This window comes from Aptenodytes forsteri, unplaced genomic scaffold (assembly GCF_000699145.1).
Source record: "Aptenodytes forsteri isolate BGI_AS27 unplaced genomic scaffold, ASM69914v1 Scaffold2458, whole genome shotgun sequence".
NCBI lineage: Eukaryota > Metazoa > Chordata > Aves > Sphenisciformes > Spheniscidae > Aptenodytes > Aptenodytes forsteri.
This window is the reverse complement of record NW_008793933.1, coordinates 1-11387: the sequence shown is the minus strand read 5'-3', so window position 1 is coordinate 11387 and position 11387 is coordinate 1. Positions and strand designations below refer to the sequence as shown.

Here is an 11387-nt window from a genome sequence, read left to right as displayed (position 1 = left end):
GCAAAATGAAAACACTGGTAATCCAGACGTTTGAATGAATTCTCCTCTTCCGTTCTTGCCTTTTATGTATTTATATTTTAATAGTGACTGTGAAAAATATATCCTTATTGTGTCTCCTTTATTTTTTTTAATTTTCTTTTTTGTCACTGTATAACTATATCAACAACCCTTGATCCTGCTACTCAAGGAAGCTAACATAAACCTTAAAACCAACTGGATTTACCTTTCCTAAGAGCAGCAATGAAGTACGTTTCTTCCTAGTATGTGTAATTAATAACTATTGTTCCATGCATTTGGAATAACTCAGTGGATTGCTTTCTTACATACAGTAACTACGTATCTTACTTTTGCTTCACATTGTAATATACTGACAGCAATTGCTCTTTCTAAGGGTCATTTATAACTTGTGATTCATTCATGGAAAGCTACATCAAAACATTCAATACATCTGCTATTGGAAGAAAGCAATTATACCCTAAGTCCAAAAAATCATCTTGACAGATGACACTGAGTAATGTAGTCTTGATATATGAAAGCTCACAGAAATTTCAGCTTTAAAGAAATAGGACCATAAATATTTTAGCAGGAGGTTACATAACGTATGTGCACAACACATAAAGCATTACTAAATATCCAAAACAAGCTATGTTAACTATAAAATACTTTCTTTGGTCTCTTTCTGGGTCAAATGGCAGTGAATGCTCAGGACAATGAGGATCACGTTCCTCTGCATTTCTGCTGTCGATTTGGACACCATGAAATTGTAAAGTTCTTACTCCAGAGCAGCTTCGAAGTTCAACCCCATGTGGTGAATATCTATGGAGACACACCTTTACATCTGTGAGTCATGTGGAGAAGCTCTGTTTTACATGGTTTGGGCCTAATTAGAAAGCTGGTGTCGTTAACAACTCTTTACTGTCTTCATCTTCAGTGCGTGTTACAGTGGAAAGTTTGAAGTTGTCAAGGAAATAATTCAGCTCTCAGGAACAGAAAGTCTCACTAAAGAAAATATATTCAGTGAAACGGCTTTCCACAGGTGAGATGTTTAAAACGCCATTATCAATAGAATTCCACTTATACATGCATGCAATACAACACCCGAAATAACAAATGTCTCACCAACAGCCAGATGAGGAACAAAGAAAGCAGTGAGCTCGACATGGATGTTAAGTTTGTATCCTGAGATACAGGAGAGAACATGAAGTAAGAGGTAGAACCAGATAGTGAATGGGGAGACAGAGAGCAAGTAAGGGTGAGAAAGGTAGGAAAGGCATCAGGTTCATCAACATCTGTATGAATAACAGTTTCACCTTCTGTCCAGTTTGGAAGCTGAGTTTAGAGCCTGTTCTGCCTAGAAACCTGCTGGAGTCTAGATATTCTAAATTAGAAATGAGGTGGCAAAACACAGTTTGGTCATGATGCTGTAAGTTTGTAAAGTGTTATTTAAGAGGCACTTTGCAAAACAGACTGTATTAATTTTGCAGAGCTGTGCAAAATTAATTTATACAAGAATAATTAGAATGTTTCTGAAATGACAGAAGTGAACATGCTTTGGTGCATTTGCACATTTCTAAAGATCCTTTATTCTATTACTACATTTTTATCTCTGTGTAATTCTTTTTAAATTTTTGTCCTTTTATGGACTATAGGATTCACTTTTCCCTTTATTTTTGCAGTGCTTGCACCTACGGAAAGAACATAGAACTTGTAAAATTTCTTCTTGACCAGAATGTTGTAAGCATCAATCACCAGGGAAGAGATGGACATACAGGTAACTTCATCATCCTTATTGTATATGAGTGCATATACCAGCACCAAAAAATTTGGAAGCCATATACGCAATCAGGATTTCCAGGGTAATTCCCATGATAATTCGATGATCAGCATCCAATTACCTTTCAGACAGATCTCAACTTTTTTGTAATATGTTTGCAGGCAGGCATAGAAGTGATAAGAGTTCAGTGAGGATGTGTCAGGCTCATTAGCTTGTATATGAGTAAGAGAACCTGATGTAAAGTGATTCTCCTATAGTTAGGCTTCTAAGCAGTTTTAAGAATTGGGCCCAAGTATTATTCTTCTAGGGTATGGGCATATAGGAGAAAGTGTCTGAAGGGCTGCACACCTCCATGTTCCTACTACAGGCAATGAAAAAAAGAGCCTCCTTTGTTTCTACTTGCTTTTCCTCACGTACAAAGTTGTTAAATGTGATTTGCAGGTGGTAAAGTAAAAGCTGATATGTTGTGTAGCAGGCAATAGGTTGGTTCTCGCAGCATTAATATTTTATTTTCACCTATTGCCTCAGGTATTTTTTTTATAATATATTCCTTTATCGAGGAAATAAATTTGTGCTTTATAGTTGTTGCTGCAAGTCCTATCATGATGTTCTGATAGTTGTGCTTACTGTGCTTCTCTGATGTTCTAGGATTACACTGTGCTTGCTACCATGGTCATATTCGACTTGTACAGTTTTTACTGGATAATGGAGCTGATATGAATCTGGTAGCTTGTGATCCCAGCAGGTCCAGTGGAGAAAAGGATGAGCAAACCTGTTTGATGTGGGCTTATGAGAAAGGTATTTCAGTTTTCTAGTTTCTGCTACAAAGTCCATAAGAACAGTACAGGAAGGAGAGAACAGTACAAAATAACCCCTCAGCCCCTGTAGACTAAGAGCTCTCACCATCTGCTTTCCAGTTCCTAGCATGAGGGGTTATAAAAAACAGCCCTTTTCTTTATCTTCTCAGATACTCTGTTAAACATCAGTTTAATTCAACACAAACTCAAGGACAGGTGTATTTATGTGCTGCTAAAATAGAAAACGTACAGCCTGTTCAGAAAAGGCTATTTCTCCCTCTGGAATGTGCATGAGGAGTTTTAATTTTATTACTGAAGGAGGCGCTACAAGGAGCGATGAATCAGAGTCACTAATCTTAAATTCTTGCAAATATGGATCAAAGCAAGGCATTTCCATGGTTCCTGTCCTATATGTACAGCAATGTGTCAGTTTTCTGTCCTTTTTTTGACTCCACACAAATAAAAAGCTTTATTTCTTCCTGAAAATGTTTTTGATGTTCACATCCATTTATGGATTTCATCGGTGTTTGAGAGCATGTATTTATGTGGGATACCCTTCAGTTTATTCTTCCTGGCATTGCCATTCCACCCTTATGGACTGTGGAAGACAGTCTCTTCATTGCTTTGATAAAGAAGCGACCATCTTCTTTGGGTTAACATTTATGTTAAGTGATAACACTTCAAACATTTAGTTCAAGCATCCTCTGAGTTTGGATGTCCAGAAAGCTGCTATCTGTAAAAACCTGTTCTTGATTTAAATTCCTATGTTTTAGAGAATTGTTCCATTATGCTGACACTCTTTGGTGTGAACTCATGTCCCTGGCAGCCTAGTGAGTCAGCAGGACTTCTTTGCTGTAGAAGGTAGCTTCTGATAACAGGATAAGAGTCAGCAAAAAAGCCTCTGCCTCGTCTGTTTCCTCTAGCACCCTTAAGAGTTGGAGTTGTAAGTTTTTTTGCAGGACGCTAGAAGATCTAGCAAACAACCTTTCCGTAACTTGTGGGCTTACTGGTCTTTCCCTGTAATAAGCCAAAAAGTTTGTACTCATTAGGGTATCTCTGAAAAATATCCTTAAAGAAATGCCAACAAACTTTGCAACTGAAGAAACAGGCAATGATAGGTAGCATTTGGTACATGATCCAAGCACCATGACCTCAGTACAAATGCGTATCTTTTCCTTCTCTTCTTGCCTGCTCTCATCTTTGTAAGCAGCAAACGGGAACATTTCCCGTCGGCCTGGCTGTATGAATAAGCAGTGCTGAGCCCAGCCATTTACAGTGAGCACAAAGCAAGAACTTGAAAGTGCTCTTCTTTCCTGTATGTTTTCTAGGGCATGGGGGAAAATATAAGTTAAAGTTGGAGGATTCTGGGGCATTCCCCCCTCCTCCAAAAGCATCGCAGTACCACTTATTATGAGAATGACTGTAATGTAGTAAAACTATGGATTTCAAAGGCCTTTCAAAAACCTGATATTGGCATAATACTCTGTATGAAATTACTGAGGGAAAACTCATCTTTGAAAGGTTTAGAAAAGAATTTTGAATGTTACCAAGCAGAACTTTGTGCATCAAACATCCGAGAGAGTGAGCATGCTGTGCACACACCGCTCTCTTCTGGTTCCTTGCAAAGGAGAATGATGAGTATAGCAACTGCCTACAGCAATATAGTGTACAAATTTTGTCCAGTTTAGGACACCAGAACTGAAATATTTTCAGGCACTGGTTGTCCTTGTAAGGCCTATTGAAGGCTGTTGTCAACTTCCATTTTAGGACTCCTGTAGCAGGGTTTTTTCTATTGACATATATCGCAACTTAGGATTAGGTGGACTCATGAAAATAACATGGTTTTTTTCACTGGCAGGTATTTCCCTATATTTCTGTAGTTAAGAATCATAGTATGTTTCAGATTAGCGCCGTTGTATCTTTGTTTACATGTTTTATAGGCACATTTTTTAAAAAATCTCCTGATTTTCTATAAATCAATTAAAAAAAAAGACTATTGCGCTTACCTGCAAATCCTTATATTTCCTTTTTCTTTCCTAGGTCATGATGCCATTGTGACCCTTCTGAAGCATTATAAGAGACCTCAAGACGAATCACCCTGTAATGAATACTCACAACCTGGAGGAGGTATGGTCTGAGAAATCACTTTATTCTCTAACCGAACTGTCTGGTCCAAAGACCGCTGAAGTCTCTGGGAATATTCCACAGATGTCAGGGAGCTTTGGATCAATTCTGTCTGGCACAAAAAATTAGTGTCATGAGAATCCCCATTTTCCAGGTACCCTCTATTTATGTCAAAATTCTTCCTTTATCTTAAAATAGAGTTGTCACTTTGTATTACTAGAAAGAAAAGCTAAAAGCTGTGAGATGAAGATCAATCCCTAGTAATCATTACTCATATCTTTTTACATCCTTAATACCTTGTTTAGCCATTCTCTTTGTGTTGTTTAGCTCTGATGCTCCTTTGATTACTGACATTCGGTATATTTCTATACTCAGTCCCCCTTACATTTTTTAACATCTTTGGATATCTAATTCCCCCTTGGGAAAAATTAATTACCCTTTTTGCTACAAAAATACTCATTTCTATTGGCAACTAAATGACAAGTGGCAAGAAGAACGTTAACGAAAGCAGCTGATAAACAGAACATTTTGCAGTGTGTTGACACTGTCTACAGAGAGAGTGAATAAGTTATACATTGCGGCTTGTCCAGGTCATTGACTCCTCCTGCCATGGAAACAGGAGGAACCCTACAGTCAGCAGCAGAATCAATCTGCTTCCTGCATTTCCAGCTCTGCAGAGTAGTTTGACCTGTTCCAGGTTTAGGTTTAGTATATCTCAAGTGTACGTAAATCTTTAGAGGACTAAGTTTATGTATGTATTGGAAATTTATTTTGGCAAGCAATTAACACACCCAGACAGATTTCTTAATGCTGATTGTTAAAAGAACTCAGCTCCCACTTAAGCAGAAAAACAAGAGATGAAATTTTTGGTACATGGAGAAAGCTGAGGTCTTTTGGAAAATCTAGTCAGTGAACTAAACAGTGCAATATGCTTGCAGCCCAACTGTCAGAACTTGTGAATCTGATCTGAGTTCCTTTGCAGAACCGAGCTGACATAAAAGGCTATGTTGGCCTTCTTTAACACCAGTGAAAATCAGTATCGTTCTACAGCATTTAGTAAAGCTATATCCAAATTACTTTCAGGAACGCAGCAATATAATGTCACAATCATATGGGTTTGTGTGCTTATGTGTATTTTCACCCCTTTATTTTTCATTCTTTAAGCAATCATTGCCTCATTAATTTGTCAGTACAAATGTTTATACCGTCTTTGAATTCCATAAAATTCATTCTGTTCTTTTATTTCAGATGGTTCCTATGTGTCAGTCCCATCCCCTCTAGGAAAGATTAAAAGCATGACTAAAGGTATTCTCAATGGCAAGGGAAAACTTGAACTTTTATGGTCTTTTTGCCCAAGGTGTTTGTCAGCCTAAACATACTACGCAAGATTCATTATTCCTGGAATTTTCATTGTTCAGAAATGTAATGATGTGCATAAGCAGCAGCTATATTTCCCTAGAATAATTTTAGGAAACAATATACTTAGCTTCGTTGCTCGGCATCATGATAACTCCTGTATTTATCTTATTTTCATTTACTTTAAAATATATTTTTATTTCTTTGGAGAAAAGGATGTCATTGTGAATTAGTACTAATGAAATACACACATATCCATGAATGCAAACAAATATCGTATTGAATTCCACTCTAAAATGCCTGGATTATCTTTACAAGAAAAATTCTGTCCAAAAATAATTTGTGTTAACCTGAAACACATATAGATAAAACATTCAGATGAATATTTGTACTTTAAAATATTTCATTTTTCGTGGTGCTTTCAATTTTCCACTTTGAATATTCACTCTGGATACAGTCAAATCCTTACATCCTTTACATAGCAGCATTAAAATATTCCATTTAGAAATATTCTGATAAACTTTATAGTAATAAACCAAAAAGATCGACAAGGTAGAGAAGTTTGCTAACTAAATTAAGTTGCAAAATTTAGATTTCACATGTCACTAAAGAGTCAGTCAGATCTGGAATAACAACTCCTGCATCAGTAATGAGCACTAGCTATACAGAAAAAAGGGAACTAATTCTCCGTATAAAGAATTTTATGCAACCATGACATGATACAGGCAGAATATGCTTATGGGACAGCGTTCATCACTGGTAAGATTTTAAAGCCAAGAAAGCCCAAGGCAACTGTAGCATTGCAAGTATTTGTTATTGCGGTTTACTGTGGTTACTGAAAGAAAAGGGAATAGGATTACCAGTCAACCAATTTACAGGAGGAAAATCAGCTTTTACGGTGCAACAATTTTGTGAAGTTAAATGCTTATATTCTGTCCTTCTCCATGACCCCGCATTTTACAAATAGGATAAGTGTGTTCTTTTGCAGAAAAGGCAGATGTTCTCCTCCTCCGTGCTGGTTTGCCATCACATTTCCATCTTCAGCTCTCTGAAATAGAGTTCCATGAGATTATCGGCTCGGGTACCAGAAATAAGAATGCATCTGTTTTAAATGTCTGATGTTGATAATAAATATCTTTGTGGTTATTTATTTTAAACCATTTTAGGGTCTTTTGGAAAAGTATATAAGGGACGATGCAGAAATAAAATTGTCGCAATCAAACGGTAAGTTTATCAGACTTTTCCATCTTGTTTTGGTTAATGACCTAGTTTGAAGTATTTAAAAAACCCCATATTTTATTATATTTTTGCCTTACTGTTTTCTCTCATGTAAATTCTAAGCTATCGAGCCAATACCTACTGCTCCAAATCTGACGTGGACATGTTCTGTCGTGAAGTTTCTATTCTCTGCCGATTGAATCATCCATGTGTCATCCAGTTTGTGGGAGCTTGCTTAGATGACCCAAGTCAGTTTGCTATAGTCACTCAGTATATTTCTGGAGGATCGCTCTTCTCCCTGCTTCATGAACAGAAGAGGTATTCCGCTCGTTCTCTGCTTGGGCTTGTGGTACAGAATTCAGAAGACCAGTAAACCTATGCTGATGTAAATGTTATTCATTTCAGTAAACAACAATAGAGAAAGGAACACACTAGAAAAATTCTAGCTTTCATTCAGATTATTGGGTGTACAAGGGAAATTAATAAGTAATCACAAAATTGTTATTTAGTCATTATTTTACATTATATACATTTACATTACATAGATTATATAACATTATTTTGTATTTAAAACAATTTTAAAGGTTCCATGATTTACAGATAAAAATAATTTACAGATAATTCTTGTCTGTTTATTAACTTTGAGTAACATTATATTTTTTTTCAAAATATAGAACTCTTGATCTGCAGTCTAAATTAATCATTGCTGTAGATGTTGCCAAAGGCATGGAGTACCTCCACAATCTTACACAACCAATCATACATCGTGATTTGAACAGGTAAGTTTCTTTCTTTATCCTAAAAATTCAGGGAATATGAAGCCTCAAAGCAACAATGATGGCCTGCAGTCTCATCTGTATTTGCAGACCCTTGTAACTGTGCGGGATCTCATTAACACTGATGGAGCTTTGAGGAGGGTCTGCTTGCATCAGTTGGACTGGGGAATTGGGGCACAACGCTTTCACATTCACTGGAGGCTTTAATACATTTTAGTTGAATGACTTGACAGACGGTAGTCAACGTCATGCTTATAATAATTTCGCTGACAGATATCTGAAATTTACAAAATATTTATACCCTATTTGCATACATTAGTCCTGTGGGATAGCCTTTTTACAACTTATGTGATGTAGTATATTTCCCCAGTATAATTATTTTAATCCAAAACTTTAATTAATTCAGTTCACCTACTTTTGCCCCTTTAAGAATCAAGTGCCTAATTTAAACTAGTCACTAGTCCCCCTAAGGTCAATGCAGAAATGTGAAAAGACATCCAGAAGGCAACCCCTCCCGTTTGTTTTAGGTGCCTGTCTTGAAAAGGGAGGAGCCTTGGATGAGCCTGTGCTTGTTACAGAGAGGGGAGCAACCACCTACTTTAGACTAAGTGCCTAATGCTGACACTCATAGAGGTATGGTAGGTAAACCCCAGCCCAGGTGTCAGCTGACAGTGCCACTGGCAAAGAAGTAGGAGAGAGTCTACATGAGTCGGTTATCCAGATTTCCTTCTGGAAATGAAACTGGCCTGAAAAAACTCAGAGCTTTTATACAAACCGCTATGAGTCACCTTTGCTGAACTGTAATTGTCATTAAAGGACGCAACTGCTAAAACCTAGTATTTTCTCGCATCTGGCCCACCATCATTCAGTCTTTGTTAGAAGCAGGAAACATCTTCTCTACTGAACGGAATTTTTTTGTGTCATGTCTACATCAGAAATCACTCAGACTAGCCATTCTGCACTAACTTGTGCTTTGGAAGGGGACTAACCAAAATTGCCTGTAAATGTATTTAAAGAAAAGCAACCAGGTGAAGAAAGTTAGTGCTGAATAGCTGTTGCACTTTTTAGCCGCAGTAGTTTGCTTGGAAACAGCTCCTTCATATGTACGAGCACTGTGACAAGAAAGCTGCTACAGAAAGAATTCTTAAAAAGCAGGATGAAGTGAATTACAAAATGGGTTTTCTTCAGTGTCAGACATACACCTCTTCATTTTCCACTAGCTTAACTACTTGTTTTAAAAAAAATTACAGAAATGTTCATTTTGTTTATATCACAAGTGACTGGGCCTGTAGAGTTGTGGTGATATAATAAGTAACATTTTCTGGCATCTTGCTGTAAGTTTTCATTTCCTAGTGACACTGATAGCTGCAGTGAAAGATTCCTTATGAAAGACACTCATTCTTTCAGAAAAAGGAGCTGGGGTTTTTCCCTTTGCTAGGTGAAGAAGTAAACTGATTGTGAGACTATGCCCAGTTCAGGGTTCTGGTATGAAATTCTGAAAAAATATGAGGCAGCAGCAATTTTCTGGACATTGTTGTTGGCATCTCCAGGAGAACAGCGTGGCTTGCACACATGAAAAGTCCTGTTTTCTTGCTCCAAGTGTACCCACACTGACAGCTCTACAAAGGACACCTATGAAGCGAGGGACTTCAAATGTAGTATTTGTCTTTTATAAACGGGAGGTTTCTTGGGATTTGAAGCATAACACGGACACAGTGTGTGTATATGTAAGACCAGTCATAGGGATGCAAGCTGAAGCCCACCAAACTCAGTGTCCTGTCTCTGGCAGCGGCCCATAGTGACAAATTGGAGAGCCAGGCATGTATATAATGACAATGTCTTGAATTCTCTCTCAGTGCCCAAGAACTTTGGATTCAAAAGGGTACTTTCAAAAATGAGTACCTGCTCTTGAAGTCATTTTTTAAACGAAAGAATAACTCTATTTGTGGTTATGAAAGAAAAAATATCCTTGCAGACTGAAGAAGAATATCAGATCACTAGTGCAAAACAAACTGCACATTTCTTTATTTTAGCCTGAAAAGTGCAGTCTACAAACCATATCACTTCAAGCCAGTCTTCTGGGATTTATGTGCCCTAGGTTAGCAATATTGGCACAAATTCTGCTTTATACTCTGACTGCAAATTCTAGCACACTTTGCTTTATTCATCTACGTATGGCTGCATCCATCTGCTCATATTAAAACTGCTACAAGCACATAAAAATGGCTACTGTTAACCACTGCCAATTACATACCCAATGACTTTATTTAAATGTGCAGATATGGTGTTTCTGTATGGATATGATAAATGTATGATGTTTAGAAGAATATTGCTGACATGCTATATTCATCCGTGTATATTGACTATATGGAGGGTTAATCTAAGTATATTAATATAAGCCACACTCTGCAATTTTACTGTAGCAGAGCTACATAAAGTTTGTCTGTTGAAGAGTATTGTAAATGCACTTTGGATTGACTAAATACTTTCAAAAACCATGTCACTTATCAAAATTCTTTTAGCCTAAGAAAGCCTGAACCCACATTTCAGAGGCCTTTGAAATGCCTCATTTTGACATTTTAAATGCTCTTTTTTATTCTTCCTAGTTTTTTAATTTTTTTAATTCTAATTCAAATTCAAAGTTTTTAAAATATAATTCTACTTATCAAATAAATCTCAAAAAATAAAAATGAAAAAATGAATGTTTCTTCTTCATATGAACAAGTAAAATTTGGTTGACAAGAAATGTCTGTTCCCCACTTTTTCATCAATAATATTAAGCTCCATAAAATGTTCTGAGTCAAAGCAAAATGAAACAGTTCATTAAAATCACTTATTCAGACAGTTCCATTAATTAGCAGGAGATATTAGGACAGTCAAACTCTTAAGCCCTATTCAAATTCTCTTCTAACACATTTTGAACTACTTACAACTCTTTATCGGGTGATTAGACTGCAAAGCTTTGCAGTAACCACTTCTGAGTGATTCGGGAGGAATTCAGGATTCAGGGAAATCTTAGAAGGGAAAGCGCAAAGTGTGTATTCTTGACTACATTTGTGAGTGATGCCTGCCTGCAGCACAAGCTGTCAGTGCAGCGCTGATCCCGTGGGAATCCTCCTCCTGAGCAGCGTTAGGGCTCTCTGCAGCGTGATCGGGCAGGCAGAGATGCCTCAGCTCCCACCTTCACCTGCAGAGCCAAGGTGGGCAGCAACCGCTCCCCAAAAAGCCCCGTGCTCTCCGCTCTGCAGCACCCCACCGCTGGCAGCAGCGGCCGCAGGGAACCCCGGGGATCGGTGGGGTGGGGGATTCCCCCTCTGCAGCCATCGGCTGCTCCTGCCCAGG

General features: G+C 37.6%; 1 protein-coding gene across 1 annotated transcript; it reads left to right on the top strand.

The window, feature by feature from the left end:
• The first annotated feature begins 688 nt into the window (after positions 1–688).
• On the top strand, positions 689–8052 carry LOC103901263 (serine/threonine-protein kinase TNNI3K). The gene is made up of 10 exons (XM_009282486.1): positions 689–840; positions 932–1036; positions 1677–1771; positions 2423–2572; positions 4612–4698; positions 5944–6000; positions 7040–7132; positions 7218–7275; positions 7393–7587; positions 7944–8052. The coding sequence occupies exons 1-10, from the start codon at positions 689–691 to the stop codon at positions 8050–8052; spliced, it is 1101 nt and encodes a 366-aa protein (XP_009280761.1).
• The last annotated feature ends 3335 nt before the right edge of the window (positions 8053–11387 follow it).

Coding starts and splice junctions, on each gene's coding strand:
- LOC103901263 (XM_009282486.1), top strand. CDS start 689: ATGGCAGTGAATGCTCAGGACAATGAGGATCACGTTCCTCTGCATTTC. Junction 1,772..2,422: donor GGGAAGAGATGGACATACAG/GTAACTTCATCA, acceptor CTGATGTTCTAG/GATTACACTGTGCTTGCTAC. Junction 6,001..7,039: donor GATTAAAAGCATGACTAAAG/GTATTCTCAATG, acceptor GTTCTTTTGCAG/AAAAGGCAGATGTTCTCCTC.